At 43.6% G+C, this 22,533-nt stretch overlaps 1 protein-coding gene across 1 annotated transcript in view; it reads left to right on the top strand.

The window, feature by feature from the left end:
- LOC135897065 (sodium-coupled monocarboxylate transporter 1-like) overlaps positions 1-19,761 on the top strand; it is a 76,883-nt gene extending 57,122 nt beyond the window's left edge. Inside the window, exons 10-18 of the mRNA XM_065425648.1 lie at positions 2,263-2,392; positions 4,925-5,013; positions 10,217-10,326; positions 10,404-10,471; positions 11,052-11,138; positions 12,412-12,578; positions 15,482-15,579; positions 16,761-16,882; positions 18,278-19,761. Coding sequence (XP_065281720.1) covers positions 2,263-2,392; positions 4,925-5,013; positions 10,217-10,326; positions 10,404-10,471; positions 11,052-11,138; positions 12,412-12,578; positions 15,482-15,579; positions 16,761-16,882; positions 18,278-18,337 — 931 coding nt within the window. The 3' untranslated portion in view covers positions 18,338-19,761. The remainder of the gene's footprint in view (positions 1-2,262; positions 2,393-4,924; positions 5,014-10,216; positions 10,327-10,403; positions 10,472-11,051; positions 11,139-12,411; positions 12,579-15,481; positions 15,580-16,760; positions 16,883-18,277) is intronic.
- Positions 19,762-22,533: the final 2,772 nt, after the last annotated feature.

Genomic DNA, 22,533 nt, shown 5'->3' with positions numbered 1-22,533 from the left:
CAATTTCTAGTTTACAGTTTTCTATAAAGTAAATGAGGGCTAGGTTTGCCGAATATCCTTGTCTAAATTCAAATTGGTTCTGGTGAGGTAGGCTCAATTTTGTTAGGTAGTTAGACAGGTGAACATGGATTAGTTTTTCAATTACTTAGCTAAAAAAGGGGAGAAATATCAGATAACTTCAGAGTCCTTCCCACAAAACGCAACGGACTAACTAGTATTCAAAACTTAGGCGTCGATTTGCGCCAGTTTCAAAGAATTGGTGATTCGTTCTTTTTTTTGTTCTTTATTGACACCATCAACTAAACGGAACGATGAATATTTTTAACAGCACCCTGACGGAACACTTAATAAATGTGCTCTTTTTACCCATTATTGATATATTGAATGTGTACCACTGCTAATATGTTAACTCTCTATGGTTGCACATATTGACAAAATGTTTGAAAAATTTATTGCTGGCTCATTACGCTTACTAAAGCATTTGCAAAGAATTGTACAAGAATTAACATTTATGTTTCAGAAATAACCGAACAATTGGCATGTTACCGTTCGACAGCATCGCAACGTAATGCACAGCAAATCCATGCTCGCCACTGTCATTAGGTGTGCGCTGAACGGGCACCGATGAAGGTTCGTAGGAAACTCCGGCATTGAAGTATAAAAAAAAAATTATGAAGAAGCATTTCCGGCTTCTATCGAAGAATGCGGTTTAGCATGTTTTTAGAGGTGCTTATTCCACTATGTGTTGTGGGTGGTGCTATGGGTTTTACAGATGGAGTCTCATGGGTATATTATTTATTCATTTAGTGTGCAGACGCTGCATGGGGTTCCAAAGTGGTCCTTGAGGAAGTGGTGATCGAAGTAATACCGGTTGTCTCCTGCATATGGGTTTGGTTACACTTTGCGTTATACTGAGCTATTTCCAGGGTCGGCACACGAGAATGGTTTGGCAATGGCGGGAAATTGGGGTAACCTTCCAGAGAATGCTGAACGCATGAAAAATAATATCTGCACTGCATTGATTTAGAGTAGATTGAGCCAAATCAGAATACTTGAGGAAAAGTTTGAACGTTAGAACCGCCATGCGGTCACAAACGTAAATGTGAGTGCCTTGTTTTCTTGTAAGAACTTAATCTTAAAAAAAATATCTTCACGCCTGCATTTCTGGTTGCTGCCATCTCGTACAAGATAACAGAGCGTGTGGAGTTAAGAGACAGTTAGAAATGCAAAGCAGCAAACTTAAGATCGTTGACAAACAAAGGCAGAATGTCACGCACTATCGCGCCATGATTGTCATAGGGTCAGCAGAACAAGTTCTAATGATTCACGTGCATAAAGGATTCCAAAGGATTGAAATGATGATCATGCGTCCATTTTCTTATTGCTTTTCTTCTACGTATTTTTGGTGACAGGCACAAAAATAGTTGCCAAAAAAAAAGCTTGAACAGAAAACGGTGAGAGCGCGAGCTACCGGCTTCATGGAAAACTTTCAGGCACGGTTCCCTGAACGAGAAACCCTGAACTAGCAACATTGAGAAATAAGTACGTTAACAAACGGCCGCTGGGAGCGTTACTAAAAAGATACCCGCCTGTGGGTCCTGGAGGCTACGTACAGCACGGTAGGTTACCAAACGGTCACGTGACTCCATAGAAGGTTAACATATCAAAAACGCAGTGCCCATCACGTATCGATTACACAACATGCTGCGCTACAAACCACAAAAAAAATCTGAAAGGGCTTTGTTTCTGGCGTAGAAAGTTTCACGTGCATAGAATATGGATTTATCGTGCTCAATTATCATTCTAACCACCATTCACGAAATAGTAGGGTGCCCCTGAGTAAATATTGCCTCCTGTGAGACGGCGTATGCACTACTATTAACGGCATAACACAGCAAAACATTAAAAATTACAAGAGAATATTATTCCCACATGGTAGTGAAACTTACGTACATTTGTGTTTCGCAAGGGCTATAGTTGTTTGGCGCACTCATCGTCCAACAGCATAGGTATGTGCCTCATTTAAACCACTTCCCGCCATTTTCTTTTAAATTTGTGCAACCACCCCTAATAAGCAATAAAAATAACATTGCGCATTTTCAGTTGCTGACCGACGAGAATATGGATGCATCAGTACCAATATCCATTTCGAAGTGGTATCAATAACTCAGTGTTACGTGTAGTAAAACACCGCAGCTCCGTTGAGAGTTAATTTTATGGCTACTTACAGTGGACGCTGTAGAGTTAAGAATTTTTTTCCAGGGCTCTCATGCTAAACATTCCGGGCATGGCACTCAACGTAACGATGGCCGTGTTGTCGGGGCTAACCCTGTATGCTGTGTACGGCAGCTGCGATCCCAGGCTCACTGGTGACATCCGCAAGGCAGACCAGGTAAACCACAGTGCTTCATTCAAATAGGCAGTCGAACCTTTCTGCTTCACAGAAATGACTTCATACTCTTTGGAGACAACGATGGTGGAAAAATAAAGATTGAAATAAATTTTATAGCTCTCCCCTTATCCGGGAAAAGAAGCAAGCAGCACTTTTAATTGGCTATTGTGTTTTGCGGACATTAATTAGAATGGATAATAACTATAAAAAATGGTTCATAATAAATATTCTGCTGTCTGAGAAGTCAGCACAAGGTATCTCAAAGTAAATTGAACTGTTATCCAAGTGCAAAAATATTGATTAAGAATCACTACGTACGCAAGGACAACTAGATCGTGCACGATAATACCTTTAAAGAAGCTATGCAGAGGGAACAGTCTAACTACCGCCCAGAAACGCAATTTTCATTTCCCATTTGAACATCGGAACTATTGTTCGTGCATATTTATGCCAGGAAATGTAGCTGTGATGACGTGTGTTCCAGCATGCATCAGTTTAAATTTTCGTCTATATTGTACTAGGAAAGCGTTGGCATTGCATGTTAGATAACAATATTAGCGCTATTCCTCTATGTGATAATAGTTTGTAATACCAGAAATGTCACTTATTTCTTCTAGTTTCTCAGAATAAATAGTAGTTATAACTATGATGCGCATGGAATATACATTTTTTATTAAAAAATTTGGCCCAAGGTAATTCTAAGTGATGCACATATAGTTTTTAACATTTTATCTCTCTCTCTCTCTTTGTTGGATGCTTGATTTTGATAAAGTATCTATGTGTAATGCATTCTCCTACTACATTAGAGTATTGAAAATGTGAATGGAACAAGGCATTCTGCAAAAGTATGTGCACATTCGTCGATTAGACCTGTTCAGTAGTGTAGCTTTTTCTTCTCATTCTGAAGGGCTTCGATGTTAAGTACCTTATATGGTCATCGCATGCCACATGATCAGTGAGGAGCACTCCTTACATTTTAAAACATATTACGATTGTGATTAGTACGTCAATAAATGTAATGTCGTTTTACAGACGCACTTTTATTTCTCTGCAGGAAAAAAAAATTAGCAACAAACTTTATTGTAATAATGTGCAATCCTTGTTCATTTCTCCAAAACTCTGCGTTCCTTTCTCTAGCATGTTATAGAAAGCTACATTTTGAGTTCGCACTGCGTCGTGAGGCCTGTCGTGTGTAATTTGCACCTCTGCAAATGAAGGGCATGAAGGCATGCACTAAAATTACGGAAGCAGCCGCTGGTATTAACAGAGGGCATGCTAGAAGACGCCACAATATGGCGCTGCTGCAAACGCAGATACTATTTTTTATATTTGATTTCACCTGCACAGTCATTAGCCGGCTTATGTCCACTGCATGACAACAGCCTCTCTTAAAGATCACCAATTGCGCATGTCTTGCGCCACTTAACCCCACTTTATAGATGCAAATTTATTTAAATTTGTCACATCAACGTGTCCGCTGCTGTCCTCGACTGCGCTTGTTTTCTTTTGGCACCCAATTTGGAACTCCATTAGACCACTGGCTATCAGCCCAACGCTATACAAAGCTAACTCTAGTTCATTCCTTTTTCGTACTGCTAACTAGATATCGACTACATCCGTTTGCTTTCACTTTCTGCACGTCTTGTAGCGTTACGCCTAACATTTTCCGATGTTTTACTTACAATATAATAAATAAGAAGGCACGTAGTGCCTGCACCTCGTCACCCGAAGTTCGTTAGCCTGTACCCGAACGGACGGCTGAAGAGCAAGTTGCATTCTTGTCCGCTCTATCGTATGCAAGAAAAATATGAAATTGATATCGCATGCTCTTTTAGTCGCAGTCTTATGTGACTCTTAAAAGACCGAGCTATAAATGTACAGTCAAAGTTCCCGTGCAAAGCAGAAGTGAAAAAAGAAGACCATAGCGGGCTGTCAAGTGGCCTTTGAACAAAGCGGTTTTTCTTCACTCTGGTTCGATTACCGCAACATTCTTAAGGGCCCAGTGACTTAAATAACAATACAGACAGACAACCACTTCCCTGAGAGTTGCCCTTTAAAGAATAATGTGATAGCCTGATTAGCTAAACCAGCTGCATTAAATGGAGGCTATAAAATAAATCACTAAAGCATTCTTCGAAGGGAAAATGTAAGCACAAAGGTTGTGTGAGGTTTCCGGTGGAAACCTCACTGTCAGCCGCCGCCTGTTACGGGATGAGAGTTCTTGCCTAAACACATCAGCTAATTCTTGTAGAACTGTTTGGTTAAACCACGTTAGCGGGATAGTTTGTTTGAATCCATGATAGAGTGTGTAAGCACAACTGAACGAGGACGTAGAAAGAAACAGATACACAGAGCGTTATCTCTGTGTATCCGTTTATTTCTGCGTTCTCGTTCAGTCGCGCTTACACACTGTGCCATAGAACCGTTTCAGTGTTCTGTTACATTACAAATGTGATATCAACCACGTGCTCGCATAGTTCTTCTTAACAGTGTTCACGGAATATGTTTGCATTCTGGCACTGCGGTTTCCAGCTCGTGCCGTACATAGTACAAGACAAGCTCCACGAGTACCCCGGCCTGAGCGGTTTGTTGGCTGCTGCTGTCTACAGCAGCTCTCTCAGGTAAGATATCGAATTACTCCCAACCTTTCGTTTCGAAGGAGAGGGACATTTTTAGGCGCTTCAGTCGAGGCATGAAATTCGGTATGCGAAATGTCTTTGCATAATACAATACTACAAAACTTGTTTGCCTTTGAAGGAATGGAGAGTGGATTAGTTAAAATTGCTGCCTAAACAATTTCACCGCAGTATGGTGCTAGTGAATGAAAACTCATTTGATTAAGGCATTATTTCCTGAAATTTATGTAAAGCTGCAAATCAAAAGCGTTCATTACCCCTCCCCCCCCCCCCCCAAAAAAAAAGCTTTACAGATAAGTCTAAAGCGAGTGACCTAGGTGCGAGCTCTCGTAGCAAGCACCAACGGCGATTTCATGTTTGTTTACTCTGTAGCAGCAAGCGAGAAGGAATGGTAGCTCATCCATTCTTCGGCTGCGTCAAACAACATGTAAAGATGCGTGCGTGCAATGCATGTAACTGGAAGGCGTTAAATCAATCAATATATAAATAAATTACCAGCACACCTAAGCACTTCTGATGAGCTGTGAATGCGCTAACATTAATGGCCAATTGAACGCCGCTGAGCGGTCCTTCGAGTTGCGAACTCGCGGGCTAACGAGCGCGTTCACATGCTTGGCGCGTTCCGATTTCGCCTGAAGGTACAGTACGTCCAGTACGTCCCCACTAGCGGCAAAAACGCGCGCGACTCGTCGAGCGCGGCGAGCGTCTGCGCCGCAAACGCGCTCAGGCAAGTTCGCAATCGTATATTGCGGGACGCGCAAGCGGCGCGTGGCGTCCCGGGTTATCTCGTTCCATTCGATGCTTCTCGTGAAAACGCAGGTTCTGTTAAGCCGATTTCGTGTTTCATCGAAGGCGTCTGTGTTTCTTTTCGCCATTGCCGGTCGCACTCAGGCATGTCGGATGCAGAAGAGGAGCTACCGGTGACTGAACCAGCGCAGAAGAGGAGCTACCGGTGACTGAACCAGCGCCTCCTCAATTTTTTTTTTTAAATGCCAGCCATATGCGGCCGATCTGAGCGTTCACCGCCGTCCCCTATCGTCCTTTCCTATTCTCCCCCGTCGGCTAGCGTTGACTGCTGCTATACGGTCGTGGGGAGAGTACCATCTGCGTGGCGACTCACGACCGAAGTCGGAGGAAGACTGATATACAGTGGCGTAGCTAGGTCGTCTTGCACCCGGGGCCCATAGGGCTTCTGTCACCCCCCCCCCCCCCTCCCTTCTCGGGTGTAATCGAGGAAGGCGAGGATATCAACAATATCCGGGTGTCTTCAGACATATATGACACCCCAGTGGCCCCTTGCACCCGGGGCCCACGGCCCCCCGGCCCCCCTCGTTGCTACGCCACTGCTGACAGAAGCGTGATAACACGATAGACGCAGGGACCGCTTCCATACCGTCTACCGCTTCTCCACCGGTACGCTAGCGATGCGCGCTCAGACACATGTGTGACGCAAGAAGCCGTACCTATAGGGTCTCTGTATATGCTCCCGCAGGGAGCAGAGTTGCGCATAGCTCCGCTCTATGTTCCAGCTCTGCAGCGAAGCCACTCCTCGGCCGCGCAGGAGGCAAAGCTGCGCGGTGTTTCACTTGCTTTTTGTCTGCTGGTCGCGAGATACATGCGGCAATTATGCAGAAGCGCTGAGCAAGATGACACTATTTAATGAAGGCTGCGCTTGAACCATTGGTGTACCCGGAAGGGGGGTAGGGTGCCAACCCCTGAAATGTTTAGTTTGTATGTGCATATATGCACGCGCATATACAAACACACACTCGAACGTACATATAGGGAATAGGACCCCCCTCAATAGCCCGAAATAGAATCCTGACTTCGCCTGTGGCTTGAACAGCTTAAAAGTTCGCGTGCAAACGCGTATTTCCTTGCAACTAAAAGCGGTGCAATGTATTTCAGCATACATATGAAATTTTCTCGCCGAGGACAGAAGGCAAGAAATGTTTTAAAGGGTGTTTAAAAAAAACTTCACAGACGTACGGCGGACAATTATGCGAGTGCATTTAGACTTACGAAACCACACGATTAATGCTCGTCGCCAAGAGAACTATCCTGCCTGCAGTTATGTCACTGGTCGTTAACAGGAGGTCATTTATCACTTACCGATGTTCACTGCAGCTGCACGTTTTCGATATATGTGGTGCAGACACGTGGATGTAAACGCATTTCAAATGACTACACGCGCACATTTTATGCAAGGGTTATATTTATGCTTCACTCATATTGCAAACTAAACAGCTGCTTCGGAACAGAAAATCTGCAAGTGGAGAAAGGTTAAGATGCACGAGCTTCTAGATCAAATTTATTGCGTACAAGACAATGGTTGAGCAATGGCTGGTGGCAGCAGGGGAAGAGTGCTGATCCTTCCAGCCTTGGGGGCCCGAATTCAAAACCACGGGGAAGGCAACAAGCTATTAAGGGTAACAATAGACAATTTTTTTTGCGCTAATGTCATAAGATGGCGAACGTGCAAAGTCATTATTCACACATTGCACACTGTAATACGACAAAACATTTTTCTTTATCTCTTCATACTACTGAGGTTAATTTACCGGAAGCATTTACCGGAAGCACAGCGCCTATCAAACATACAAAAAGAATTTTACATTCCTCACGTCGACTAAGAACGATCGAATAAGCAAGGCGTTGCGGGCGGTAAATACTCAAGCTAAAGCGTGAGCACACGATATTTTAGCTTACTGCGAGACAATGAGCACTAGCACATCAAACAACGTTACATGAAAAATTAAAACGCTGACAAAAAAATTTAAAAAGAAACATAGGAGAGAAAAGCGAGGGTGCTGCGAGAAAATTCTATCCGCTAGTATGTACTCTGTTTTGGACACACTGTTTTAAACCCCCATAGTCAGAAAAATCGTACAAGCAACACAATGAATTGGTGAGTTGGTAAGTTAACATCCTTGGCGAATATGTGCAGCGCCACACAGACGCGACGTTCATTGTTTGTCCCGCGCCTGTGTCGCGCTGCACATTTACACCAAAAAACGTCCAAGTGAATAACCTTTCATGCCAGGCGCACGCATTTCAGCATCTAGAGAAGTGTTACTCGAGATAAATGATGCTTTAGTGCAAGCAAGGCGAACGCACCTCACATACCCTGGTCCCGTTTGGAGCCGGTAGGTCTCGGCCCAAACTCAGTAGCCATACCGGTCTTCGGCGCACGTCTGTCCGTCCTTACGGCACCGCGTAAGAAGCTTTGCCACCTTCCGTGCGGTTTGTGCAGTTTGGTGCGCTGCAACCCGTCATACTGGAAATACAAGTGTCAGTATGATGTGTTTAGTATCACTTGACCAAAGTCTTCAACACAAATATCGTCGAATACCGTACCTGCAACCCGGAGCCGATGTATGCAGCGACACGCTTGCTGGTCCGCTAATTGCAATATCAGTGGCACTGACGAAAATGAGTAGGCCTCTCGCCCGTAAAGTTTGCTTCGCAACTGCGCAGTTGAACATTTGACGTCATTTTGCACCACGTGATAGCGCCCGACGATTAGCCGTGCGAGCGGCGCTGGAAACGGTATGCGCAACTCTGCTACCTGCGGCAGCATATACAGGAACACTACTCATACCATCTGGGCAGCGTCGCATCGCGGCAACTCAATGAACTAAGGCGCACCAATGGCTCCCATTGGGGAGCGAGCAATTGCACTGGCATTGAAAAAAATAGAGGAGGCTATGCTGTGAACACGAGAATACTAGTTTGTTCTTCACTTTTGCGACACCGACGTGCCAGAGCGGACCAGAATGTTTTATGTGCGCCCGATCTGGGGCGGTACAGGGACACTGAGGGCCAGGAACACATCTCTGCTTCCCCGCCTGCGCGCAACTCTTGGTCCTTGAAATCGATGTTGGAATTGTCACACAAACAGGCATAGGCACGGGCTGTCTCTAAAAAGGCTTCCATTGCAAAGCCACTTATGTCTCGGCGGGTCGACAGCAGTGTGGGAAGGCTTAACGAAGACGGCCTTATTGGCTGGACATGGCCTTTGAGTGTCACTGCCCGTTCTCAGAGGCCACATATTATGATTCTTTGCTTGTCAGACAGATGGAGCCACAACTGCGCGGCTCGCTTCTGATTGGTTCTAGTTTTGTGGTTGCCGCGAAAAATGAGTCTCGCACCCATTCGGGCAGTTGCCGCCGCCTTTCGTGAACCTTGTCGTTCGCGACAGTATCGCTCGCCGCGCATGGCGTGTCGCGCGTGTTTTTGTCGCTAGTGCATAGTACGGACGCGTACAAAGATCGCGCGTACAAAGATCGCGAGAGCGAGAGTGACGTGGCGTCGCGGCGATGCACTGTCCCCTCGCGCAACAGCTAGCGCGCTACCAGAGCAGCAGGCGTTCCCTTTAGCCCGCTCTGCTCCATCGAGGCGCCCTCGTGAACTGGCGTCGCAACCAATAGGAATTTAGGTGCCGTTTGGCTGCTACAGACGAAAGACGCCGGCTTCTTCGCTCAGTGCGCACTTGATGCTTTCAATTATGAAGGGTAAGGAGCACGAAAGACAACGAGATTGGGAAGACATAACGCTTGCTGGCAGCCACTTACTGGTTGGAAAATATTTAGACAGAGCCTCATAACTTTAATAGGAGGTGAAGAGCACGGAAGCTTGGGCTAGTTGTTTTTAGATTGGAAGTGGTAAAGCGAGGCGGAAACAATGGAGGGAGGGAAAACGTAACAGCGCAAGCTGCTACGTCTTCTCTTCGTCCATGTCCTTGCCGATGTTTTCCATCGCTTATATGTATTTTCGTTAAACATGCAAACATGCAGGAATTGCAGGTGGCATTGTTGGCCAGGTTGGGGAGAAATGAAAGATATTACAGCCAGCCATACGCGATGCATTAGCTTTATTACGTGAAGTCCTTTTTCCCCCTTCGTACATCTAGCAACGTTTGACACCACCTTTAAATAAATTGTCACGGATATTACTATAGGTTGAAGGCCAACGGCATGGTTCTTCGTGAATACACAAAAGCCGTGGCTGACCAAGAAAAAAATATATATGCTAGAAGTTCATGGCATAGGACAATAAAAATAAATAAATAGAACGTGTCGACCTCTATATTCGTTGATCGTTTATGAGACATGAAGAGTATGTTGTTGAATGCGATGACTTTTAGAAACGACACCATCTTGAGGCAACATCAGTTCTCTTCTTTCAGCACGCTCTCATCCGGGTACAACTCCCTAGCGGCTGTGACGTGGGAGGACTTCCTGCGCCCTTCGATAAAAACTTCTGAAGCATCTGCTTTGCGGATAACCAAATTGACGGGTATGTCACTGCTCAACATATTCAATTGAATGCACGAGAACATTACAATACCGGTAACGTTTTTTTTTTCGGTCCAGCTGCTACGTACGGACTTCTTTCGATATCAATTGCATTCCTCGTTGGAACTATGGGATCCATTGTGCAGGTAAGCACACACCTAAATGAGTTTTTCTTCTTGCACCAAACAACCAACTGCAGAGTCACTTCCATGACGCAAATGTTTGACCCTTCGATCACGCTGTGTTCAGACATAAACATGTGTTCGCTACTGTTAGGCAACCTTGAACGTTGTCGTTCGTTCAGTATCGGGCAATAGGTATGTGTTTAAATGAAGATGTCGCATAAATATTGCGAACATGTTTCTGTATTGCTTACACCTTCTGCGCCTCGGAATACAATTTAACCTCTGACATGTTCGCACCTAAATGCGTCGAGCTGTGAGAAGTAAATGATGTCGGGTTCAATATCTGTTATAATAAGCAGGGATATGGGGAAACAATTAGTCATATACTATGAAATGAGCGCCACTAGGTCAATTCCTGTCGATTTAGTCGTTCTTAGCATTTACTTCCCGGAGCGCTTTCATTTTTAAAATAAAGTTAATTGACTCGAGATGTAAAAAAATTGTATAGAACGCTTTTTTTAAAGACTTCAAGGCGAACAAGGCTCATCATCAAGGTGAAGAGAGGAAGCAAACAAGTGGGTGCTCTCATTGGTGAACGCAGGCTGCCTCATCCCTGTCAGGTGCGCTGTGTGGTCCAATGGTGGCCGTCTTCGTCTTGGGCTTCTTTTTTCCCTGTTGCAAGAAAAAGGTAGGTGAAAGCCAATGCGCCAAGTAACATTGATAGAGTTCTGTGAAAAAGTGTGCTCATCTGCACTATACGTATGCATCGAACAAAGCTGTGAGATATCGCTGTCACAGAAGTGAAACTAATTTGCCCAGATCAATTTATTTTTTTCACCTGGAGCCAAAATTAGCGTGCTATTAAAGTAGCAAATATTTTTCTCTTCATTGTGAAGAAAAAATATTCACGTGACAGAGTGCGAAGGTCAGTTCATCATCATGGATTTCGGTCACGTGAAGAATCCTCGAAATGATAGTTTTTCTTGTGTCATCTAACATAAGAACGCCTATTCGGCTTAGGTTCTGCCCTCGAAAAAGATCACCACGAGGTGGAATCCCTGCAATCATATTTTTTTTCTTAATGATCTCGCTGTAGGCAGGAGCCAGGATTAAAGCCAGGACAAAGAAGTACATGGATACTTCAAAACAGCTATATAACTTTGGCTTCGGGTGGTTCGCGGCAACAAAGAGCGCTTGGTAATTTAGTGCTCATGGCAACGTCACCTATTCACTATTACTTCATCGTTTAATTTGAAGATTTACACAGTTATTCACAAAAAAGTATTGTGCTACAACGGTTCACAATAGACGCCATGTGCCTATTGTAATGGAGTCCATAATAGCAACGGCTACCAGTTATTACAAGCTTATCAATGTACTTTCTTGACATCAGGGCTATTCGTCGGCGCTTCCGTGTAAACGTGATGTAAAATAAAAATCAGAACAGTAATAGTATTAGACCCGACAAGCTTTGGCGCCTACGTATGTGTATAACACAGCCGACTGGTCATTTAAAAGTGAATGGGGCAACAAAGCTATCTTTATCTTATCAGTGCCTGAGATCTACTACTTGAAAGCTTTATCTTATTGCACTTATTGATTTGAGTTTACGTATCTAGTTTTAAATTCGGTTCATCAACGCTTGAGAGTTAAAGTTGAACCTGTTTATTTTCCTTTAAACCTTTTTAATGTTTAAATTCTGTTAGCTGAAATAAATGCCGGATTTGGAAGATAAATTCTGTCAGGTATGTTTAGGATGCACTGGCGAAAGTAAGTTTCGTAATTTTGATTCATATAACGAAATAAAGACGTTTTGACAATGGGTCTGCTTCATAGTAGTTGAATAACCTGAATTAAACATTACTACTACCACTTTGCGTGCTCGGTCAAAAAAAAGTAATATGCTGTCAATTCTATGCTGCATCTTCGTGGTTGGAACGGAGCAACGTAAAACCATGCAGGGTGCCATAGCTGGAACGGTGGTGTCGATAATAATCTCTGGTTGGATGTCACTTGGATCTATTGTGTACCCGCGGAAACCGTATACTCTGCCCACGACCACAACGGGCTGCGCGGATTTTAACGAGACCATCATATCCGGATCATACGAACCACCGCCACATCCAAGGTCAGTCTGTTTGCCAGCATTCACATTCACCTACTTTTGTGCTGCCCACAAAATATTGTGTCGTTCTAGCCCGCACAACGCCATATAGCGATAAATATATTGATTGTGGCTTTACACTGCACTATCCACTCCCGTAAAACCTTAGAAAACAAAATCACATATTTACATTTCATTTCACACACAAAAATTTACCTTCTAGTTTTTGGTCTTGTTGACTTTTAAACGTAGTCACTACATATAAGGGGGGTTCGGCTATGAATCACCGTAGAAACTGCACGATATGAGTTATTCTTACTGCTAACTTAATGGAAGACAGTAACAGTTAGTGGTGCATACATGATTTATTCTACAGCCAAGCTGTTGAGAGGAAGCTTTAGCTGAGGCCCAAGTCCTGGACGCGGCCTATTCAAGTACATGTAAAATGGAAAAACTTTTTTTCTGAGATAATCACTGCACCGATTCTAAGAAAATTTGTTGAACTTGAGAGATAACGTTAGATTCTACTGGCTGTTAGAAGCGGAATTTCTATTTAGGGCCTGAATTTCGCTAAAAGAATATTGAAGTATTCGAAAGTTCGAAAAACAAACAGAAGCACGAAGTTTGAAATTAATAGCTCTGCATCGAAAACAGGTATGGCGGTTCTGTAAATGGCATTTATTAGATCATTGATAGCCGACAAACTCTGTATGTCAATTTATATCTTACGTGAATTTGTTACGTTGCGTACAAGGGTTATGCAAAAGCTGTATTTCCATATTATTTAACTTCTTGAGAATATTCTGTAACCTATCAATTTTGTCTGCTTTAGATGTACTATTAGATGCGATTTACATAATTTCGATATCATTTTTCAATACTGAGTTACAGAGTTGTAAACTTGCTAGGTTCATTTCCTGAAAATTTTCGATTTTTGTCACTTCTTCATGCAAAATTGACGACCTAAATGAAAAATTCGAGACTAACCGTCACTAGGTTCTAACTTTTTTTCAATGCAACAAATATCGCCAAATTTAGTGTAGTGGTTGCCAAGAAAAATGAATTTTTCTTTTGCATGTATTTGGATAGCTGCACCCGAGCTAAAGCTTCCTTTAAAGGGCTAGCTCCCTCAAGATCGTGCGCGCGCGCGTGTGTGTGTGTGTGTGTGTGTGTGTGTGTGTGGGTGTGGGTGTGTGTGTGTGTGTGTGTGTGTGTAGACACGTACGTGGGCCGATCCCCAAGTAACTGCAATACCGGGCCGACCCGCGGCGGAAATGAAGCAGGCAATCCATACGTGGGCCGATCCCGAAGATAGTGAAATACCGGGTTGACCTGCGGCGGAGGTGAAGCAGGCGTTAAGCACTACCCATACGTAGGTCCATCCCAAAGATAGTGCATTAACGTGATTTTGGCTTCTAGCGCGAAGTGAAACACGGACACAGAAAGGAGCAGACAGGACGAGCGCTAACTCTCAACTAAATTTTTATTGAAACGAAGAACATATATATAGGTGATTGCAAGAACCGTAGCATCAGAACATGACAATGTAAAAGCAATGTATAAAGGGAAATTATCGAGGATTTCCACATAAAAAGATTAGGAGACACTTGCGTCAGTCATGCTTCGTTGTCTCTGTTAGATTGCGAATTCCAGTACCTTCGCAATACGTGTACTAATCTGAAATAATTTTTGTTCTTCCATACTTCCATACCCATACTTCCATACTTCCATACTTCCATACCCACTGACATGTTTAACTGATGCTTTTACATTGTCATGTTCTGATGCTACGGTTCTTGCAATCACCTATATATATGTTCTTCGTTTCAATAAAAATTTAGTTGAGAGTTAGCGCTCGTCCTGTCTGCTCCTTTCTGTGTCCGTGTTTCACTTCGCGCTAGAAGCCAAAATAATGTTGCCGTACCAACTCGCCCAACTGTCTATCCTTCTGATAGTGCATTACCCGGGACGACCCACAGCGGAGATAAAGCAGGCGTTAAGCACTATCCATACCTGGGCGGATCCCGAAGATGCCGGGCCGACCCGGGGCGGAGGTGAAGCAGGCGATAAGAACTGTTCATACATGCACCCATCCCGAAGATAGTGCAATGCCGGGCCGACCCGCAGCGGAGGTGCAGTTCTCCATTAAGGGGCCCACATATACAGCTTCGCTGGTCACTCTCTCTTCACAGAGTGGAAGGACACTAAGTTTTTTCTTTGCGTTTAACGATTTTTTAAAGCTCGCCTCTAGAAACAGGTCTGGTCAGGCAGACTTATATAAGAGGTGGAAACTGATTTTATATTAAATCGCATTATTTTCATAGCTAATTAGAACTTTCGATGGATAAGCTTGTCACCACGGGATGTATACGACTGCTGAAGTTGTCTTAATGAAGACGAATAATAGTAGTAAAGACAGGCATGACTACTATTTAATGCCATGATTCAATGTATGCTGACAATGCATAACTTCACTAGTGCTCGGTTTCCAATAGCAGAATTTTGACACATATTTAAATCAAAATGAGTAAATTTTTAATTTTTGTGATCCTGTGTAGTAGCTTCTTGAATGAAAATACCCATTTTCGTGCGAGGACCCGCCTATTCATTCAATGCACCTGAAAAATGCCAATTTTCTCTATATTAAAACAAAAGTAGGAAAGTGCACACAAAGAAAAACATAATATTTACCGAATTCTTGCAGCAACGCAAGAACAGTTTACTGAAAAGCTTTTCTTGCAATATTGTAGTAGCGTTTGGAAATACTGTACAATGTAAAATGATTGGCAGATTACGCACTGCTATCTTGGCATGGAAGAAGACATTGTGATGGCCAACGGCCTTAAATACAGAAACGCAGCTCTACTGCGAAGATGCTAAGAGTGCGGTTCTTGGTGGAGCCGAATCTTACTCCCTCCTTTGCGCAGCGGGATCTACCAGTTTTACCACATATCTTTCATGTGGGTCGCCTTCGTTGGTTTCGTCGTCCACGTGGTAGTCTCATTGGCCGTAAGCCTAGCCTTCGGTAAGTACCTTCACCAATGCAGAAATAAAATATATGTCAATGATTCGGTGTCAGTAGGTGTGCCTTGATTACACACAAACACACAGTGGCGCGCGCGCGCGCACGCACACACACACACACACACACACACACACACACACACACACACACACACACACACACACACACACACACACACACACACACACACACACACACACACACACACACACACACACACACACACGCACACACACAAAAACACATCAACCACGATTATATTTGCACTGTTTCACAGCAACTACTGTCTTATAAGAAAAAAAGGAAAGGCGACAATTCCTATTTTTATTTTTGTCTAAAGAAATGTCACTTTCTCGGATGACTGACAATGCTGGAATCTCTAAAGGTAGAGGATAGCGTTTTTAACGTGACCGCATAAAGGGCCCCGTATCGCAAAAAACTCGATGTCGGCGTCGGGCGTCGCTTGAACAAAAATCATTCCGGACCACAACCACCCAGGCCCTTCGCGTGGCGCAGAGACGATACTGAACTAATTGAATTCCTCAAAGTAAGTTGCGTCAGGAAAATCCGAATTTACAACCTAAACGCAACCCACAGACGGGATAGTGTCGTGTTGTAATTTGAAGATACCAGGAAAGATAATTCCGTAATGCGGAAACTGAACAAGCCCCTTTACCAGCATTTCTACCATTCATAGAGCAGCTATGGCCACCGAGACTTGCGCGCGCCCGCGCGCAATAATCTCAGAGGTCATAGACCGGTGTGCCCTGTTCCTTTGCAAACACCTCTAAATGGCGCTCGCCTCCGCTGCATCGTGGTTTGGGCGTCGTTGCCACGTCCACCCGATATAAAGGTGTGACCACAGCATCATCATCACCATCATCATCATTATCATCATCACGTTGATGACAATGCTACAGAACACAAAAGAGATGAGCTGTCAGGTAATATGAAAAAGACAAATGATTGATTGATTGGCATTAGGTACAAAGAAAAACTAAACTCGGGACATTTGGCTGTCTTGACTGGGCCGAATGGACACTCAAAACATTTATTTATGAGGCGTGAGTGTTTCGCTAAATTCCAGACCACTGGCCACCCTGGTTGATGCTTGCGCTGATGGTTTGAAGGACAGGATTGTCGCAGATCGGTGAACACTTCTTTCTTTTTTTTTCCCGCAGAATGGAATGAGTCGGAGTATGTAGATCCAACATACGTATGCCCTCTCGTCCGGAAGTATATGCGGAAGAACCTGAGCCAGCGAAATACGAGAGGCGACAATGTCAAGGAGGTCGTGCCAGCAGTAAGTGCAGAAAAGTGCCTTAGCCAATCATACAGATAGAAAGCCCAGAAATCATCAAACTTATTTTTAACAGATGACGATGCGTCAGCACGTTGATGGCTTGGTGCTCCCAGTCAACTTATGAGCTCGTTTGTGCATTCACTGTTCTGAACATGCGGTATTATAATTTGTGAGTGCCAGAAACGGAACAGTGGCTGTATGTCACGAAGTTTACACCATCTCACATTGGCAGAGAACTCTTGGAGCAGTTGAACTGCACATGGTGTAAACAGCTGCGGGAAAATCACAGATAATCACCGTAAAGTGCGTTTTTTTGCGAGTTCTCTGCAGAAAACTGCATTCTTAACGCAGCAAAGCCTCCTGTAGTGTAAGACGAATCGCAAGAATACAGAAACTTGAACCATAAGATGACAGATTTTCAGTCGTGCACGCAAGCGAAAGCTCCCAAGCAATTAGGAATTTAGCCTGATAGCGAAAAAGCAACAGAAACGCTGGAGTGAGATTATAATGTCAGTGGCTGCAGCTGCATACGCGGGTCAATGTCAAGGAGGCCCTGCCAGCGGTAGGTGCAGACAAGTGCCTGAGCCAATGATACAGATGCGAAGCGCAGAAATCGTCAAAAGTACTTCAACAGACGACCCGAATGTACAATGACAATGACATTTAAAATGACATATGCTCAGCCGTGCACGCGTGAGATAGTTCCCAAGCAATAACCAATTAGCCTCACTTAAAAAAAAATCGCACCCGAAATTGTATAGGCATTTCATCTATATCACCCGCGTAATTATATATTTCCCGCTCCGTTGAATTGTGCGATGGGTCTACTAAAATATGGGAGCTGCAAAAGTGTGACCTCTGAATTATACTGCTAGTACTGCAAGCCCATAAACAAACAAGCAAAAAAAAAGCATATAGAATCTGATTGCTAAGTTATGTAGTCTTGATGGCACTTCATGGCTTTCATTTTTTCATTGGAAGTCCTGAAGTTCATTATATACAAGCAACGTTAAAAAAAAATCATGCATACGCGTTTCGAGCCAGCGACACCAGATTATTATTCATCAGCTAAGGAACATACACCTATTCCAATGATTATTTTTTTTCCCTTTTAGCAATTATACTGCGATGGGGGCGAAATGCGAAAACACCCGTGTGCTTAGATTTAGGCGCACGTTAAAGAACCCCAGGTGGTCAAAATTTCCGGAGTCCTCCACTACGGCGTGCCTCATAATCAGAAAGTGGTTTTGGCACGTAAAACCCCACATATTATTATTATTATTAGCAATTATACTGCTGCCAAAGCCATCAACGATAATGACATGCTGAACGGCAGGCTTATGCATGACTGATTGGCAGAGGTTAATATTTTTTACATGTTTACTTCTTCCACAGAATCCAGCGGCAGCGACGGAAATTAAAGCCTTGATCTTGGAGCACCAGGAACGTGCTTAACCACAGTGCAGAGGAGAGTTTACCATGAGAAGACACATATCCTCTCTATTAATGGCGACAAGCAGGATAGGCAGGACGCTGACTTCTAGTCAGAAGGCATTTATATCAACAATAGCCTGCAATGCTTCTCGTGCTTTGCTTTGATTATTCAAGAACCATAGGCCGAATTTTCCACTGTGTAGGAACACATATGAAGGAAAAATACGCCGTCTACCTTGGTGTAGCTGCAGAAAAACATTTGTAATTTGATGAAAGACAATGAGAAATACGGAGTTAAATAATGGCTCAGTCCACGGCATCGGATGATAAAGATCAGACATTTCGTGCTTGTCACGCTGCCAAATGCGCCCGTTAGAAGACCAGGAAAAGCATGGATCACATCACATATTTGTAAACTGTAAGTGCTCGGAATTTTTAAAACGAAGGAGTTTGGGAAATTCATGAAGGTGGGAAAAAAGGGGAAACGGAACGATGAGAACCTCACGGCATCGAATGATGAAGATCAGACATTTCATGCTTGTCATGCTAACAAATGCGCCCGTTAAAAGACTAGGAAAAGCATGGATCACATCACATACTTGTAAACTGTAAGTGCTCGGAATTTTTAAAACGAAGGAGTTTGGGAAATTCATGAAGGTGGGAAAAAAGGGGAAACGGAACGATGAGAACCTCACGGCATCGAATGATGAAGATCAGACATTTCATGCTTGTCATGCTAACAAATGCGCCCGTTAAAAGACTAGGAAAAGCATGGATCACATCACATACTTGTAAACTGTAAGTGCTCGGAATTTTTAAAACGAAGGAGTTTGGGAAATTCAGGAAGGTGGGGAAAAAAGAGGGAAACGGAATGATGAGATTCTCACGGGAACAAGATGTAGTCATATCGTAAGTTGGTTAAGGCTACGAAAAAAAAAAACGATGACTAACTGATACACGGGCAAAACAGCTTTTGTACGCGGCAGAAAATCTTTTTTCTCCATTATCGCTATCTACAAACGATGGCATCTTTCGCGGCTGCTGGTGGGGTAGTGAGAGCAACACAGGGAAACACGTGTACTGGATAGTCATTTTCTTTGATTTAACGGATGCGTTTGACTCTGAAGCAAGATGTATTTCAAAATGTGGCTCTACTATATTTTTACCAGGAGTTTCAAGTTAGTTTATTAAAATTTATTTATATTGTTGCGGTACAACGCGGACAGAACACAGGGAGACGTTCTTCACGAACAACATGACAATCTGTTCAAAAACAAACACAGCAGAGACACGTCTTCTTCGTCATCATCCAATCTCACTCAGACCCACTAGGCGAAGTCCGTTAGTGCTCCCATCGTCGTCGTCGTCGTCTGCATAGAATACACGCGTCAATATTCATCGCCACAATTTGTGTCGTTCAATAAATTTGACTCCCAAATACAGTGCTTTGCTTGAGGTGTACCTGAAGTTTCTATCCTAGAATTGAGCGCATTCCTCGGGGTGAGCAGCGCAACCTGGACGAAGGACAAAAGGAAGTGCACGATACTTCCTTTTGTGCTTCGTCGGGTTTGCGCTGGCCATCCGTAGGAATATGCTCAGTCACCAACTCGACCAGCTTGCTGTGTTAACTTTAATGGAGCTTGATGATGTGAATTTCAGTGCACACATATGGAATACAGCGATTATATAACTTTATCAAGGTGATACGTGTTTTCTTAATGAGAAGAACCAAGGACAATGGTTAGCTCTAAAATTGTTGGATAAAAGATTAGCAAATTTCCATCAAAGTAGATTAATGTAGCGTATGAGTCATTGTGATTAGCATTGTTTGCCTACTTTTCTGTTTAGGGCCTGCCAGCCAGCATGCCCGCCCGCCCGCCCGCCTATCTTTTATCTATCTATCTATCTATCTATCTATCTATCTATCTATCTATCTATCTATCTATCTATCTATCTATCTATCTATCTATCTATCTATCTATCTATCTATCTATCTATCTATCTATCTATCTATCTATCTATCTATCTATCTATCTATCTATCTTCTATCTATCTATCTATCTATCTATCTATCTATCTATCTATCTATCTATCTATCTATCTATCTATCTATCTATCTATCTATCATCGCACGTGCAATGCGAAGACGTGGGCTCATTACCCACCTGTGGCCAGTAGTATTTTTGTCCACTTTCATTTCATTAAGTTATAATTTCTTTAATTCATTTAGTAAGTTCAATTAATTTCCGCTATGGTGCCGTCGGTATCTGTTTCTTGGCTCCTTATGATATGATTAATATAATCGGGCCCCCCTTGATTCCCTTTCTTCTCGTATATATATTTACCGTTTTTCGCGCTAAGAAAATCCTAAAGCAAACGCATTAAAATAACTCGGAGTACCGGTGGTGTCATTTGGACCACGCGGCAGCAGGGTGGTATCGGCAGTGTTGTCGCATTCTTGTCTCGTGAGAGATGGCGTTCAGAGACGCTGTCGTTAGGACGCTACGCCTCTGGTCGAAGACGCAGCTGCTGCTGTTGGAGGCGCCGCGAGTAGCTGGTCTGAGACCAGATCGAGGCGGCCGCTGGCGCTGTTGGTGCTCTGGATTGCTCGTCATGTACCGGTTGGCTCCCGCGTACGGATAACGTAGGTTGGTAATTGGACTGACACCATAAGAAACAATGCAACGTAATGCCGCAAATAACATCCTCCCGAAGCTTCTAAATGTGTTTTTAATCAGCAACCAGGATTGGTTCTTGATAAACTTGTTTTTCTGTTCGAATTCCGACAAGTTGCCACCGGCGCAATGTGTCCACACTCGCCAACTTTATGTGGAAGTCTCAAATATTGTGCGTGGATATAATTTGTTTTTAGAATGGGCCGGCGAGTATCTCTATACATAGGCAACGCATTTTATAAGAGTGTTATTGTCAGGCTAACGCCGCCATAATCTGATCGAATGCATTCTATGCGATGTACCGCCTGCGGTGCAATGACGAATGTAAGAGGTTCTTTCCAATGATTTGAAATCAGCATCCTTACTAGCAATCGTCATGGCTAATGTCCCTTATTTGTGAGGAAACTCGTGATACAATGCCTACCCGAATAAAGAAGATATTCTTTAAGTGCACGATTGGTGAACACTACCAATAGAAAGTATACTCGCAGGCACATTGATAGAATCGTCCTCGGTGCTATGTACGGTGACATTTCAAGCAACTTGTGAGCCGTTAAAGTTTCGAAAATGTAATGCTTTGAAGCAGTGCAATCATAATGCACAGATCTTCATAAACGAGCATCAGAGATTTAGTACAATCCCTGTTTGTAAACGAACCGGCATTCAAACGCATCGTGTAAAAGTAAGGAGGCAATGCTCACTTTTATTCATTCCTCTTCAACTTTGGTCAGCAATTTTTCCCGAGCAACTTCGAAAAAGTAGGCCACGCGTATTATTCTTTCCTTCCAAACATGCTAGTGCTACGTAGACATTGTAGGATTTCTTTTGGAGCATTGAATGAGTTGTCACACCATCTGAGACAACCATAAAGCTATGGGCTTTGGAACGGTGGGCGCATGACTATCACGTAACCATGTGTGCGCCAACAAGGAGATCAGCAGCTTAGTTACCTTCCTCCTCACTTTCTCTTTTCGTTTTCGGGTCGGGAAAAATTGGCGGTACGCAAATTAGCTCAGAGAACATGACGCCTTCACTCGTGTTTGATCAACAATTAAGCGAAACATCCATAGAAATGGTAGTTTTATTAATAATTTGCGCTATCTCACTCTCACATATCGAAAGACTGCTTCAAAGCTCTTTTTATCACTTCATGGAGTTGCCGCAATCGTTTGTGCCGCTTCAGTCGTTGCCTTCTCAGCGTAGCTCTCTGGCTCTGAACGCTGTTTCTTTGTGCGTTTCTTTCTACCTCCTCGTTCAGTTGCGCTTACGCATTCTATTATGAATTCAAACCAACTAACCCGCCAACGTGTTTTGATTAAATTTACAAGCACGGTGTCACGCACGGTGTTCATGAACACGAACGCATCTTGCTCGATGAGCGAGGCAACTCGCTGTCAAAATACTGGAGTGAGGAATCGCGGCAGCAGCGGCGATCGAATTGACCTTCGTTCATCTCCGCTTCAGCGTAAAGCAAACGTCGAAAACACAGCGCATGCAAAGGTACTGCCCCCCCCCCCCCCCCCAACTACGCGCATTCTGTAA

This window comes from Dermacentor albipictus, chromosome 5 (assembly GCF_038994185.2).
Source record: "Dermacentor albipictus isolate Rhodes 1998 colony chromosome 5, USDA_Dalb.pri_finalv2, whole genome shotgun sequence".
NCBI classification, from domain to species: Eukaryota; Metazoa; Arthropoda; class Arachnida; order Ixodida; family Ixodidae; genus Dermacentor; species Dermacentor albipictus.
This window is presented reverse-complemented; position numbering and strand designations above follow the sequence as displayed.